This window comes from Teleopsis dalmanni, chromosome X, assembly GCF_002237135.1.
Source record: "Teleopsis dalmanni isolate 2A chromosome X, ASM223713v2, whole genome shotgun sequence".
Classification (NCBI taxonomy): domain Eukaryota; kingdom Metazoa; phylum Arthropoda; class Insecta; order Diptera; family Diopsidae; genus Teleopsis; species Teleopsis dalmanni.
In genome coordinates, this window is record NC_051848.1 from 69,176,206 (window position 1) to 69,191,788 (window position 15,583).

The window sequence follows — 15,583 nt, forward strand, 5'->3', positions numbered from 1 at the left end:
TCGAGCGGCCCTTGCTCATCGCTGACAACTAGTGACTCCAAAACGTAGACACGGCCGTTCTTTGAACCTGTCGTTTTGCGAGATTTACTGCCACTTAAAGTTACCATATAACTGACTTCACAAAAATTAATTATATATATACTTAATAAAATCCAATCTGATTTTAAATAAATATGCGTAACTCTATATACCATAAATAGGAATATGGTATCTACCGTCTTAGTGCAAATGAAGTACACGTATTTAAGTTATATTACCGATTAGTTAATTTAGTAAAACAAAGTCTAATACTGGATGCACACGAGAGTTTTGTTTGTAATTTGAGATTTTTTTTTCTTTTTTTCTTCTTTTTATTATTTTTTATATTTTTTTTTTTTATTTTTTATTTTTATTTTTTTTTTATTAACGATTCTTAAAATATAAACAAAAATCGTTTTAATATTACGCCTAGTACAAATAACAAATAAGAAGTACTAATTAGCAATTTGATTGGAATATTTAAAGTAAAAACGAAGCTACTCGCTGTCCATTAGGTTTGCCATTGTTTTCCTTTTTAGCCATTTAGGTAGGGCAACCGCCTGGAGAAGACTGGATGCTGTAACGTTGACATGTCTTTTCAAACGCTGTTTGTAAACAACGGCACACCTTTAAGCCATGTCGTCGACTGTTAGCATGTCAATATCACGGTGGAGATTTCTGTTGATTCTGTTGATGTCACATAGTACTTCATTTTGAAAACACTGGATAGTTGCAATGTGTTTCTTGCTGGCACAACCCCATAATTGTATGCCAGACGTCCAAGCCGGCTTCAGTATTTGTTTATAAACCATTAGTCTGTTACAGATTGCTAGTTTAGAGCGCCTTTCAAAAAGGTGAAAAACTATGTTTAGTTTTAGGTTAAGCTCCTCCCGTTTTTTCTTAACATGCGCTTTCCAGCGCAGCTTGGCGTATAGTTTCTCAATGAGATGTGATTTGAGATGTCAAAAATTTTTATTTTACATTCAAAGCAACAACAATTAACAGTTAAAATTACAAACAAAATTCATGTGTGAATCCAGTATAAGAAATAAAGTTTAAATACATAAACAGGGTATGGTTCACACAATATTGCTTATAAATATTATGTATTGCATGTTGTATAATATTATGTGTAATTAATAAATATATAACACTTACTAATATGATTGAAATTTTTTTTTATTTTTGTAGACTTGACTGGGAAAAGGGCTTTACGATACAACATTGGTCGAAAACTGTAATACTTATAACGCTTATGTGCATTGCCGGCGCTAGTGCATGGGTCGTTATTCAATTATATGTCGATCCATTAGTAAGAGTATTAACAGTTGGTGTAGCCGTACTTGTTGGATATGTTTGTATTAAATGCCTTGGTGAAAATACCGTAGTTGCATATCAACGAGCCAAAGTCAGTTCCATAAATATTGTCACAAAAACAGAAATGGAAAAGTTACATACGATATGTGAGGATGTTGGTACCCGAACAAGCTCAACAGCTGGCACAAGCCATTCACAACAATGATTAGCGTAATTTTATTGGATTCACAAGAGTACATAAGAAGCCATCGGTAGAAAATTAGCGTGACCATAATGGTTCGTATAATTGCCTCTTACACTTTTTTTGAGTGAGATACAACCAACTTCATTGACACAATTGCTTCCAGCACCACCGAATACGAGCGTTAATATTTGTAATTTGTGCATCAATTCTTCGATTTTGTACCCGATGCTGTGGTGATCGTATCAACGTCTCTGCCACGAATAATATTGCAAAGGAAATTTAAATTTATTAATTTATTAATATACGTATTTCATAATTGCTATCATATTGTTTTAATTACTTTCAATTATATTTATTATTATTAAATATGGACTGCATATATACAGATATAATACGTACATGTAAGCAATTACTGACATTGGCAAAAGTATTTACGCATTCAAATGTTGTATGTAGTTTAAATTAATTTAAAAATATATGATCGGCTTATTTGTTTATTTGTAGATTCAAATATTGTATGTAAGCAAACGATAAAAAGTAAAAATATTTTTAAATTAAAAATAATTGGCCATATTTATATTCTAAACATGTACATAACCAACTCCACTTAATGGCTTTAATTTTTTTTATTTTGTCTTAATAAGACGTGTCTCCTCTTATTTTAAATGATCCCATTTACTGTATATTAATAAATATTTTATATTTAAAGATAAACAAAAAACAATTTGTTCTGCAAGGAACACAATATATGATATTTCTTAAATCTATTCTTTCCTTAAGGCAATATTATTATTTTAGTTCAATTAATTGTTCTACATTGTAGTTTATACTAAGCATAATTGATTAGACTAACTTATTAATATTAGCATTTTAGCAAAGTCAATTTAATATTAGATTAAAAAAAAACTATTACTCATTTGTACTTTTGCTATGCCAAAAATCTATTTAATATTTTCGAATACATATTAAATTGTAAAAAATTTATAGTTATTTTTTGGTTGTTGAAATTTTCCGTCAAATGCAACCAAATTTATTTAAGAGCATATGTAATATATAAGTCTCCTAAAGCAAAACTAAATTAAATACCAGAAGAATATTAATTATATCGAACCTTAAATAATTGCTTATATGTATTTTAATTAAGTATATGATATTTATATATAAATATGTATTAAGGAATAATTATATGAGATATTAGTATATAAGAATAATAAAGCAGCAAATAATATGCAAATATTTAACGACTATGTTATCAATAACTGAATCTAAATAAAAAAGAAATAGGTTCCTGGGGGTATACACTTGTCAAATATTAAATAAACAAAGCATTTCAATTAGTAACTAAGCATAAATACAGTAGTCTTGTATTTAATGTTCGTAATTACAGTTGAATGTAGTTGCGTTAAACAGGCTCACATTAAGACATAAATTCATTTAATAAAAATTTAATATGTTTCTTTAATTACTAATATACTTAGTAGCTCAAAGCTCGAGTTAAGTCAATTCCTAAAATTTAGCACTAATCGAAAAGATATATCAAAAAATCAATTTCTTTTAATTTCCCGCTATTTATTTTTCATTAACCCAGTTTTAATTAGTCTTAAATTGCACGTTTAATTTTAAAGTTATTATTAAACCTTTAAACTTAAGTACAATTATTTTTAATCTTATTAAATTTATTATTTTTATATTATTTATTAATGCATTAATTATTATTATATAATTAGTATTACATAAATTATTATAATATAATTAGTATTATATTAATTATTATTATGTAATTAATATTATATTAATTATTATTATGTAATTAATATTATATTAATTATTATTATTGTTATAATATTGATATTGATATATTAATAATAATTATAGAATTATTATAACAATTATTATCGAATTATTATAATAATTTTTATTATACAATTATTATAATAATTATTATTATAGAATTATTATGATAATTATTATTGTTATAATATTGATATTGATATATTAATAATGATTATTATAGAATTATTATAACAATTATTATTGAATTATTATAATAATTTTTATTATAGAATTATTATAATAACTATTATTATAGAATTATTATGATAATTATTATAATAATTATTATAGAATTATTATAATAATTATTATTATAGAATTATTATAATAATTATTATTATAGAATTTTTAAAATAATTATTATTATAGGATTATTACAATAATTATTATTATAGAATTATTATAATAATTATTATTATAGAATTATTATAATATTTATTATTATACAACTATTATAATATTTATTTTTATTGAATTATAATAATAATTATCACTGTAGAACTATTATAATAATTGTTATTATGGAATTATAATAATAATTATTATTATGAAATAATAATAATAAATATTATCATAGTATTATAATAATGTCAATATGATAATAATGATAAGTATGATAACAATAATTATTATTGAAGTATTATTATAATAATTATTAAATTGATTATAATTACTTCGTTATATTAGTTGCTATTATATATCAGTGATTATAATATTAATTATAATAATATTAAGTATTATTGTATTAATTGTTATTATATTAGTTCTTATTGTATACGTTATTATCATATGAATTGTTATTAAATTAATTGCAATCGTGTTAATTATTATTTTACTTATTATTTTAATTTTTAATTTATTAATTATTATTAAAATTATTTTAATTTTTTATATATTAATCATTATTATATTTTTTATGTTATTTTTATTACATTAATTTTTGTATTATTTATTATTATTTTAATTATAATTGTGTAAACTATTATCGTTTTAGTTATTATATTATTAATATTATAGATATAACATTTATTATTATTAGTTTATTATTTATTATATTTTTAATAATTATTGTTTAAAATATATTATTTTTATATTATTTTTATTTTATTTTTATTTTATTTTTATTTCATTCTTATAGTGTTAATTATTATTACATTTATTTTATTATATTGAATATAAATTTTTTTCACATCTACTTTTATGTTTCACATTATCTTAAAGTATTGACAGACAGGATCATAAATCATTATTACGTATCTGAAGAATCATTTAATAGCAAATTTAAGAGATTTGAATTATCATTAGTGATCTTTAAATAATGAAATTTAATCACAATTTATTACTTCTTAAGATTTTCATTACTAGTAATGCTGAAATGAAGCAAATTTAAAAACTGAAACATTACAGATCTAGGCAATGTTGTCGTTATTAATAAAATGATTAGTTTTTAATTAAATAACCAAAACTTGTTTAATAAAATAACCGTTTGTTTATTTTAAATCGAAATGCATAAAATTAATTTTCAAGCGTAATTCTTAACAGCCTCTTCTTGGTTTTTAAATGATCAATTAATCGCGTTTAATGATAATTTATACTCCCGACCAAAATTATTTTGAACCAATTAGCTGAATGTATATATTTGCTATCATCAATAGATATAAATATCAAGTACGGAAAAATTCTCTTAGTTTTAAATTTCACATATTAATTGCATATCAAAATTGTTTTGACAAAAATCAATTGATTTCTTTCAGTTGTCAATTCAGTTCTGAAATTTATTTTAATATTCAGAATGTATGCATTTTTGATAATAGTATGTATACATTGTATATATAACTTTCAATATTGTTACACTTATTTATCATATTAATTCAATTATTAGAAAATAATATTGCTTGAAAAACAAATAAAAAAAATAATATACATATTATATAGATTAAAAAAAAAAATTGGTATTGATTTAAGTTTTTATGTTTAATATATTTTTTATTATTTTTATTTATATTTTTATGTATTTATCGTATGCCAAATTTATTATATATATTAGTAAAATGAATGCTTCTCTCTTTGAATTGTATATAATTAAATTATTACCAGAAGTCCTGATAGCGATACTTAATTCATATTTTTAAATTACGCATAAATATGAAATATGTTGCAGTAAAATTTTTAAAAATGTTAAATGTAAAAAATGTTACCATTAGAGTGGTGGGGTTCGTCATTTCAATAAATAAATAAGATTATTTGCATAAATATAATTCAACAAAATGATAAAATTTCAAGAAAAAAAAACGGCTTTGTAGTGTCCACATATACTAACCAAAATAATTAGTAAGAGTATTAGTAGTGGTAAAATAATTTAACTAATTATTAAATATTAAGTGCATGCATTTTATAATTACTAATATAATTATAACATTACTAACATAAAAATTATATCTCAGTTTTATACAATATGCGAAAAAAAAATTGTTTTAAATTTAAACATAATTATATATATATATATATATATAAAAGCTCAAACATGTATAAAATGTTTAATGAATACTGAATAAATAAACAAATATATATTTATTACAATTATTTTTAAAGTAGAAATAAATTACATACTGATGTTTCTTTTAACGTAATATCCATATATTTAATCTCATCATAGGTGTTTCTCATAAAGAGATAAGGATTTTATATTCAGTTTATAGAATGATGAAAAGTGGTACATTCCCAATCTTTTTTGGGTTTATATTTATGCATTTCATTCTGCAATAGTTCTAATAGTTGGTGTAACAATGACGTCATATTTGCCACAAATTATAATTCCAGATGATTGTTTTTGCATCTAAGATGTTACACCCAGATTGCTTTAGGGTAAAAGGTAGGTAGTGAAAGGTAGTCGACTATCAGTATGCATAGCAGTAGTGAGAGAGCACGACCTTAAAGGCAGCACCGTACAATATTGATGCTATCAGTAGTGGTTTGTACTGTAGCTTGCAGAAATCTGTCTATGTATACAAGCAATTGTAAACGAATTAATGTATTTTAAAGTCAAGCTTCCAAGTATGGATACATTCGAAATGTGATGTGAAAGTTCGTTTATCATCCATGATATCATGTAAAACAATAAATCTTTAAATTGAAAGGCATTACGATTTTGCTGAAAATGGTGAAGCGGATATGCTTTTGGAGTAGGCGAACTGAATGGAATAGAGAGCCACAGTGCTCTTATTTGTTACATATATAATTGTCGATCACACTTATAACTGTAATCTATCCTAAGGAAAGCAAGAGTTTAATTGGTCTATAGGACTTTAGTTAGTTGAGGAATTTATTCTCTTATTTAAAAAAAAAACCATAATATTTACTCCTCAATTATTCCTAAATTACAGGATATCAATGGATCAAGAAATAGAGCCTGATCAACGGATCAAGAATGACATCGATGAATTTTTGTAGTAGCAGGAAAGATGTCCTACACTTTTTGGATATCTTTGGGATGCATACATCACTTGTTCTCTCACAATGGCTGCGCCAAGTGAGATCCATTTTGACCTATATAAATTTCTCCTAGCTTATAGCGCTTTTTGTCCTATTGAATGAGTTCCTCACCTATTCAGGATTATTAACTAATTGTATATTCCACCAAGGAACTGTGGCAGTTCCAGTATCTGTGTTGTTCTGAAAGGAAGCAACTAATACTTCTTCTAGATGACTAACAGCCACTTCTATCTCCTATCACCTTTACACTTTAAGTGAAGTACTAACCAAATTTTATTCAAATGATTTTTTACCATAAAATAGGTAAGAGTTTCTCATCAATACAACATATTATATAAAATATCATCGAAGTATACCATACATTATTATATAAAACAATATATTTACTATGCAACCATATTACTATTTGCATTAAACTTAGTAGTAATAGAATATGTTTGAAAAATTTCAACTCAAACTAAAAACTAATTTTATTTAGTTGTAGTAAAAATATTTAGAAATTGTTTTCTTATTAAAAAATCAAAATTTTAAGTTATGGCATTTAAATCCCTTGAACACAAAATACGGAATGGATCATGTCCAAGTGTTCTCTCTGCCGAAAGTGGTGAAGAGGTGAACAATCTTCCGCTTGGTTTTGGTGACAAGGACTGGATTGAACTTTTTCTAGACTGGAAACGTGAAGAATCGGGAAGCGATTTTATGAGATTCATACATAGCAAGTTTCAATTCTAAAGCATTTTAAAATTTCTTTTGTAGTTTATTTTACAAACATTTTGCTATAGGTTTTCTACATGATGAAAAGGGAAACACAGATCTTCTACAACCACAATCAATAATAATCTGTATGCTTATGACAATAGCATTTTTACTTGTTTGCTTTGTGGTGACCCTGGTATTCTATGTATTATGCATGATTGTTCAAAACGTCATCATGTCGCTGTGTGGTGGTCGTTCATCAAATTCGAAGTGTGTTGCAAAGAGCAAATCGATCTGCCAAAAACCAATTCGTTGTGTTAAAAATAAAACGCCGGAGAATAAAAAAGCTGGTCCTTGTGCTAAAAATCAAAAACCAGATTGTAATAAAACAGTGCCTTGTGCTAAAAACCAAAAACCAGACTGTAACAAAGCAGAGCCTTGTGCTAAAAACCCAAAACCGGACTGTAACAAAGCAGAGCCTTGTGCTAAAAACCGAAAACCGGACTGTAACAAAGCAGAGCCTTGTGTTAAAACCCCGGACTGCAAAAAACCTGTTCCCTGTGCAGTAAATCAGAAACCAGACTGTAAGAAACCCGAGCATAATGCAAAAAATCAAAAGCCGGACTGCAATAAACTTGACCCTAGCGTTCTTAAAAGTCAAAAGTCGAATTCCGAAAAAAGTAAGGCCGAGAAACAAAAATCGGAAATAACAAATAACTGCAATCCAAGTAATAAACCAATTCAAGACCCAAAATGTTGTAAGACTGAGAAGAAGAGTCAGGAAACCCAAACTGACCGGCTAAATTGCAAACATAAGTCCGCAACACCAAAGAGTGATAAGCAAGAAAAAAGTTTGGTGACTTTATTTATAAATAAACAAAAAATTGATTGAGATAAACTTTTGTTAATACACACACAGACACCATTCCCTTCCTGAGGGGATTAATAAAAATTAAAATTAATCGTAAAAACTATTTCTTTTATTTAAGACTTTTGAATATATAATTGTAGAGAGTAGTCCAATTGAACTACAACATTGCAAAACGATGTATTTTTTTATTTAAATGGATGATTATTTTAGGTTTTCAATACAATCGGTCTTAGCAAAAACACTGGCTGGTTCTGTGCCAGATCGACAAAATAGTCACATGCTACACGACAGTGATCTTGTGTATCTACACATTAGAAGATAGTTTTAGTATAAAACTAAGAGGTAGACTCCTAGTGCCAAATTTGGTTTATATTATTATATTTTTATATCTGGTTTTTTAATTTTTAATTTATATTCTTAAAGTTAATTAAATCTAAAGCTTGATCTGAGCTGAAATCTATAAGCTCTCTTTTACAAGAGAAAGACCTATATAGTATCATATTACCATATAATATCCCTCACCGAAAAGTCGGGTAGATTTGTATATAGTGACTATAAAAATATGTGGTCATCATCCTTTCGACATCAGCCTTTGTTAGTTGGCCTATATTTTGTGGGATGCTGCAAAATCTACCAGAAACCTGCACTCTTTTTCAAAATTCTGAAATTCCCAAAGGTTTTATTAAATCTATCTAAGTCAATCGACATTCTACTAAAACTTTATTTTATATTATTTTATTGTTATCTGTAGTGTTTAGATAACATTCGCATGGATCCTCTTTAAAGCGTGTACGATTACTTTCAAATAAACTGGCTACTTTCAGGCCTTTGTGTCTGTAGAAACACATTTACCAAACTCTATTTACTACTTCGGTATGAGTTTCCATTGCCTTTAAAACTTTTTTATAGAGAATTGATTCACTGCACGATGTCCAATCTTTTCTATATTTATTACTTTTTTTTTTGCAAAAAAGTAGAACTTTACGCTACACTTTACCATGCTCTTTTTAGAGTTCGCTATGTTTTTAATGAAACACTTCTTCACATCAGGAAAAAGAATGGTGCAAATCCGATTCCTACATATATTTCTACATATAATAAAATAATTTTAAAAATAATAAAGAATATCTAAATAATCCTCTCAAAACCAATTTTATATTGAAATAAAAAAACAATATGTTGGTTTAATGAAAAAATTTGCTATATTTCTTCTTGTTCTTAAATATGCAATATAGTTTTTGACATATATATTAAAGCCTCTTAATATAATAGATTACAGATTTCTTCACTTTGATTATTATTAATTCTTAACACTATTTGAACTACAAAATACAAGTTACGAACAATCAAATTTGTATTGATTATAAATTACAAGCAAACAATGATTGGAATACTGTATCATCTATATTTATAAATAGAGGTATCAGTTTGATCCAGATTGATTGCTTTTAATGTATACTCATTATCAAATAAGAATAGAATAGAGTACATTTGCCGTTTTGATGTTATGTTAATAAATCCGTAATGCTTCCATAAGAGTTCCAATTAAAAAATAATATATATGTTCTAAGTTCTTCTTGTAATTTTTTGATATACTGAAAATTTGTAGTTCCCGATGCGTTAAAGAGTCATCACAAGTTATTGTTGTTTATCTATACAACAGTTCCAATTAAAAAATAATACATATGTTCTAAGTTCTTCTTGTAATTTTTTGATATACTGAAAATTCTTATTCCCGATGCTTTAAAGAGTCATCACAAGTTATTGTTGTTTATCTATAGTTACGCAGGCTTATCTACAAAACAAAAATATATGTATACAAAGGCTATTCCAAAAACTATACAATTTTGGAAGACAGAATTTATTTATTCAAAAAACATAAAAAACTATTATGACCCAATAGCCGAAAAATGTCTTACTCAACATCGCCTAAAGTTGATTGCAACCAAAAAGACAGAAACATAAAATTATTGCCATCTAGCCACCATCTATTAGTTACCCTGAATGAATAGTCTCGATACTAGATTGTGTTTTAAGGAGCATCAAGTGTTATTTGGAGAAACACCTTTATGAGTGATTGGAGTCCTATTACAGATGTGAAGCACAACAAGTCCACACAATAGTAAAAAAAAAATTACTGGCTTCAAACTCTATTCTTCTCCGTATAGCTTATGTATCTACAAGTACGAGTTACATAAAACACGCTGAAGAAATACGGATGTGGTAACCCAAACTCACTACAATGCAATGCAGAAACACACGAACTGACTTAATCAACACCTTTTTAACTCTTTGTTTATGATGATATTCCTGACGAAATACCTTACGATCATTTCAGGAGAAATCATCTGGTCGGACGAGAGGAGAAGTTCAGAGTCTTTTAAAATACTTACTATCATAAACTTTCAATGCTTTTACAACTCGTTGAAAAACATATATCTTGGAGTCCACGTTAACCACTTTGGAGTCAGTATTATCCCCAGTAATAACATCAAATGAAAAAGCAGTCTTCGTATGCCTTTCATAGGCAATAGAAAAGTCGATTCTTGTTTCCACAAACAAAAATACTTCTACACTCTCCTACTTTGTTCTTCCAATTATATGGATTAATACCATATAATTGGAAGAACGATTAGAGATCTTTGGAAATTTTAGAGAAAGGAATTATCAGGAAATTTTTAATATCAATCATAAAAAATGTGAGAGTTCTTTATCTTCTTAATCAAATAATCACCACTCCATAGTTGCTAGAAGACTTCTATCCACTATAGGTTCTTACTTCCTATATTATTTATTTGACAACTTCAGTGTATGCATTAAAAATATTGCTTGCTTTATCGAAACAGAATAATTGTTTTTATTAACATTATTTTTATTAAACATCATAATTTTTATACAATAAATATATTTAAAAATATTACTTACTTAATCTTTAAGTTTTGTATTGACTCCTGCTTAATTATAGATTTTCTTTATAATATTTATTGGCTTTTTTCTTTGTCACCTTGAATTTATGCATGTTTTGGATGTTCTTTAGCGCGATTTGAAAAATTTAAAGTATTTGCAACCCTAAATCGTGTAATAGGCTTACGATGTAAGCAGTCATCTCTACAATAAGAAAGATATAAATAAATCACATATATATTACATGTAGTAAATAGTCAAACCCTAAGTTTGCACACTGATGATATATGTGATGAGAGCAAGTACCCTTGCCACATCTACTGTGGTCATGTATTCTATTGTGCATAATCATACAACCACTTCTGTTGATGGTTTCCAAATATTCAGTAACATTTGGATGCTTTGATAACAAGTTTGTTTTTACAATTGTTCGAGGTTTTGCCATGGGCTTTCCGGTACTAGCAATATCAATCTTAGGAAGCATACATTTCTTTTTGCAGAACGTCTTAAGATTACCATATTCATCCGTTTCTTCGGAATTTATTTGTTTGTGATGTGTTTGCTTAGTACAAGGCCTATAAACGGAATACAAATCATTTAAGCTTATATCCTTAGGTGCTATTCTCTGATTAATCTGGTTCATATTGCCACATTTCGGTCTCATACTACTACCTCCAAACGCTCTTTGATGCGATGTTTGTAACCGTTGACTATTTAAAAGAGTACGTAGTTCATCATTTGGTATTTCTTTTAGTTGATCATATATAACAGGATATTCTCTACGCAACACTCCAAGAATAGCATTTGCGTTCTCGTTTAAACAACGCTTTACAGCTGACTCTTCAGTAATGTTGGTTTTCCCGTCATCTGTTAAATTTTTTCCGGTATCATCTTCAATTTTATTGTAACGATATTTCGCTTCGTAAACGTTTATATGGACCAATCGGGCACTTTCCAAAGCTTTCCAATGATCGTCAAGATAGGGTGAACTAAAGTCATCCTTATAAGTGCTATATTGCATTTTTAAAAACTTTTTGTCTATAACTACTGAAATTTTGAACACTGGTAAACTTGATAACGTATTATATCTTAGAATAATAATAAGTTGTAATTAATGTTTTAAAAAATTTATTTTTCTGCCTACTTTCTTTTCTATATAAATTGTATTAAATATTTTGAATTTAATTAGTATTTTTTATGTTTATTTTAATATTTTAATAGGGTTTTGTAAAGCTTGACAATATCACACCTATTCTGAATCTCATAGGAATGGGAGTTTTTTCCCTTTTCCCAGTTTCCTTCCCTATTCTGAATCATATGGGAATAGGAATTTTTTCCCTTTTCCCAGTTTCTTTCCCTATTCTCAATCATATGGGAATAGGAGTTTTTTCCCTATTTTGCACAAAATCTTTCCCAAGCAAATTGTGTGGGAGATCAGTTAAAAGGAGTTTAATTTAATATGTATGTGAATTAACTTATAATGATCAGATATGAGAATATATTTTAATAAAACTATTATTATAATAAAATTATTATAAAAAGTTTAATATTTTTTATGATCATATTTTTTTTATCAATTAATTTTTCGGATATGTTTTAATAAATTTATTATGATAATATTAATATATTTAAATTTTTTTTAATATATATTATTCAAATTATTATTATAATAACATTATTATTTTAATAAAAGTATTATAATAAATTAAATATAATTAAATTTTTATTTATTTATTTTATCAACTAAGGATTTTTTTCAACAAATTAAAGCATTAACTATTGTTATTTAAAACATGAGATAACGAAAGAAACTCAAATTCTGAAATGAATGGGATTCCTAGAATAAGATAAAATAAACTTTTGCTATTATGTGCAGGTAAAACATTGCTTCTTTTTTATTCTAACATCTGCGCAATTATAAACTATTATTATCATTACTTTTTTATTAATTAAAGAACATTTCTATCCTAATTATAAAAATAAATACGAATTTTGGAGAAGTGCTAAAATTTTAGTTAAAACATTAATAATTTCAATTAATAAATAAAATATCTTACTTCGTTTTATTGTATATAAGAAAATAATAAACTATATACATGTTTAAATAATAAAATAAATAAATAAAATAAAAATATTGTTTATTATTTACTTATAAAATATTCATTATATATATTTATTTGTGATCATTTGTGCAGCAGACAAATAATGCGCTTTTTACATTTAAATCAAGATATGATACCCAATTCTTTTCTTTGTTTTGCTCATTTTCGCACTTTTCGTCATTAGAAATGGTGCCATGGTTGCCAAAATTTAACAAAACAAATTTGAAACTTTTGTTGTTCCCAAAACTGCCGTCTCCCAAACAATTCAGAATAAGGGTGTTGTGTTCTTGGGAATAGCGTGGAAATAGAGAGACTTGTTTCCTGGGAATATTTAGAATAGAGATGAACCGTTGGCATCTTTACCTGCTCCACCAATGGCAATTATTAGGTCTGTTCCACGAGCTACTCATAGTAAAACATGAGCAAAACAGAAGTAAAATTTACACAAAAATATTTGAAAATTTGCTGGTGGAACGCGCTTGTGTATACACAGTGTTCACTCAAAGTTACTATGAGTCAAAGTTACTATAGAACAGACCTATTATATCTGCTATAGAAGTCCACTGTACGTTAATTTCTTCCTCAATTATTATATATGTATGTATATTATTCGCATTTATAATTAGAATAACACGACAATATTTATAACCAGCATTTTCACTATAAATTTCAGTTCTTACCTAACGATTCTAACGCTAGCTATGTTTCATTGTTGTTATTGACTGACCAGTGCGCCATCATTTATTTCATTAAAATATTTTCAAATATAATATCGCCTTTTCCATAATAGATTTTAGTTATTAGTGCGCTTATCGCCCACTATATCTCGTTTTTGTAAATGAGCGTGCGCCATCATATTTTGCATTTAAACAAATTCGCCGTAAAAATGTAACGTAACTTGCAAAATGTCAAAAAATAAAAGTATATGGAATAATTTAACTTTTTTGCATTTAAACTTTAAGTAAGCATATATGTACATATATTAAGAGCAAAATGACGTCGACTAGCGATGTATGGATTGATAGTGTCAATAATAATACTCAGCGACTACAATGGATACATTGTAATCGTTGCTTTGAAATTTATTCAAAAAAAGAACATCAATTTCTGTTATTTGCATGCAATCATATTGCCTGCGAGAATTGTTGTCCCGCTCAATTGGTAACAGAATCCATGCCGACATACAAATGTCCAATTTGTGCAAAAATAGTGCGTGGCAGAATAATAAATAATACTTTGCCACAACAAATAAAGATACTGTTCCATCCAGAGCCCTGGCTAAAGGATCTACCCACAATACGTATTACGGAATTCCAGGAGAGACATCGTGCACACTTCCTTCGCGGTATGGATAGAATTGTCGGTATTAATAGACAAATAATGAATTTATTAAAAACTAATTTTAATTGAAATGTTTGCAGTCACAAAATATAAAAGAATTGCAAGAAAAATTAGAAATCGAGCGCAGTAACGCTAAGTCGATATTCTATGAACTTGAAAGCATGCGCAACGAACGCAGAAAAACAGAAAGCCAAATACGTCAATTAATCAAAAAACGGAAATCCATTGAAGCTGCAGCGTAAGTGATTAAAATCAATACGTTTTATATTGTAATTGTATGATATGTTTTATGTCGTAGATGTCAACCAAAATCACAAAAACCTGCGCACTTTTCAACAGATGGGTCGGTCGCTAGCACCCTATTGCAATGTGGTGATTCAATACGTCCACGATATTTGCGTCCCATTCTAAGTACAACTCAGCAAAGTAAAAATGTACCTCCTTTTGTAACATTAGGCATGCGCATGCCTAACCCCTCTGCAGCGAACGTTATTAGCTTCGCACAAAATTCAGAGCATGCGTTCCATTTGTAAACATTAAAGGTAAGCACTGATCTTCTCAGTGCGAAATTAGTATTTTTCATCATTTTCTTTTTAAATCTTTAAACAGGATAGCATTGCCATTTTCTTCAGTGCCCTTCTGCAATATTCATAGCAAAAACTTTTGGAAACCTTGTGCTGTTCCAGAATTCATATCTTGTATAGTTTTGTATAGTCCTTCAAAAACTGAAACCAATCGAAATCTCTCAGAGTTTGGCAGTCAACGAGATTTATAGTTTTAATATTACCGTACCGTACATATTTTGAAGCCCGTTCATTCATTTAT

At 27.1% G+C, this 15,583-nt stretch overlaps 4 protein-coding genes across 7 annotated transcripts in view; 3 read left to right on the forward strand and 1 right to left on the reverse strand.

The window, feature by feature from the left end:
- The window catches only part of LOC119688121, a 50,946-nt gene extending 48,925 nt beyond the window's left edge, over positions 1-2,021 (forward strand). For 3 of the 4 annotated variants that reach the window (XM_038102773.1, XM_038102772.1, XM_038102774.1), the window contains one exon: positions 1,210-2,020. In XM_038102773.1, the coding sequence (XP_037958701.1) occupies positions 1,210-1,540 (331 nt within the window). In that variant the 3' untranslated portion in view covers positions 1,541-2,020. Of the gene's footprint in view, positions 1-1,209 lie in introns of all 4 variants that reach the window. The other variant, XR_005253309.1, reaches the window with a different exon arrangement.
- Positions 2,022-7,336: 5,315 nt separating this feature from the next.
- LOC119689369 (salivary glue protein Sgs-4-like) lies at positions 7,337-8,511 on the forward strand. The gene is made up of 2 exons (XM_038104191.1): positions 7,337-7,559; positions 7,627-8,511. The coding sequence occupies exons 1-2, from the start codon at positions 7,379-7,381 to the stop codon at positions 8,430-8,432; spliced, it is 987 nt and encodes a 328-aa protein (XP_037960119.1). The 5' UTR covers positions 7,337-7,378; the 3' UTR covers positions 8,433-8,511.
- A 1,103-nt stretch (positions 8,512-9,614) lies between these two features.
- LOC119662646 lies at positions 9,615-12,410 on the reverse strand. Its single transcript, XM_038072315.1, has 3 exons — positions 11,579-12,410; positions 11,337-11,519; positions 9,615-10,206 (listed from the first exon to the last, which is right to left on the reverse strand). The coding sequence occupies exons 1-2, from the start codon at positions 12,334-12,336 to the stop codon at positions 11,423-11,425; spliced, it is 855 nt and encodes a 284-aa protein (XP_037928243.1). The 5' UTR covers positions 12,337-12,410; the 3' UTR covers positions 9,615-10,206; positions 11,337-11,422.
- A 1,922-nt stretch (positions 12,411-14,332) lies between these two features.
- Positions 14,333-15,583, forward strand: LOC119689395 (RING finger protein vilya-like). The gene is made up of 4 exons (XM_038104219.1): positions 14,333-14,776; positions 14,839-14,996; positions 15,057-15,300; positions 15,368-15,583. The coding sequence occupies exons 1-3, from the start codon at positions 14,411-14,413 to the stop codon at positions 15,289-15,291; spliced, it is 759 nt and encodes a 252-aa protein (XP_037960147.1). The 5' UTR covers positions 14,333-14,410; the 3' UTR covers positions 15,292-15,300; positions 15,368-15,583.

What these genes read in the sequence shown, in the direction of transcription:
- LOC119689395 (XM_038104219.1), top strand. Translation starts at nt 14,411, where the DNA reads ATGACGTCGACTAGCGATGTATGGATTGATAGTGTCAATAATAATACT. An exon ending in TTCGCGGTATGGATAGAATT is followed by an intron (nt 14,777 to 14,838) that starts GTCGGTATTAAT and finishes AAATGTTTGCAG; the next exon opens with TCACAAAATATAAAAGAATT. An exon ending in AAATCCATTGAAGCTGCAGC is followed by an intron (nt 14,997 to 15,056) that starts GTAAGTGATTAA and finishes TTTATGTCGTAG; the next exon opens with ATGTCAACCAAAATCACAAA.
- LOC119689369 (XM_038104191.1), top strand. Translation starts at nt 7,379, where the DNA reads ATGGCATTTAAATCCCTTGAACACAAAATACGGAATGGATCATGTCCA. An exon ending in TTTTATGAGATTCATACATA is followed by an intron (nt 7,560 to 7,626) that starts GCAAGTTTCAAT and finishes ATTTTGCTATAG; the next exon opens with GTTTTCTACATGATGAAAAG.
- LOC119662646 (XM_038072315.1), bottom strand. Translation starts at nt 12,336, where the DNA reads ATGCAATATAGCACTTATAAGGATGACTTTAGTTCACCCTATCTTGAC. An exon ending in CATCAGTGTGCAAACTTAGG is followed by an intron (nt 11,520 to 11,578) that starts GTTTGACTATTT and finishes TTCTTATTGTAG; the next exon opens with AGATGACTGCTTACATCGTA.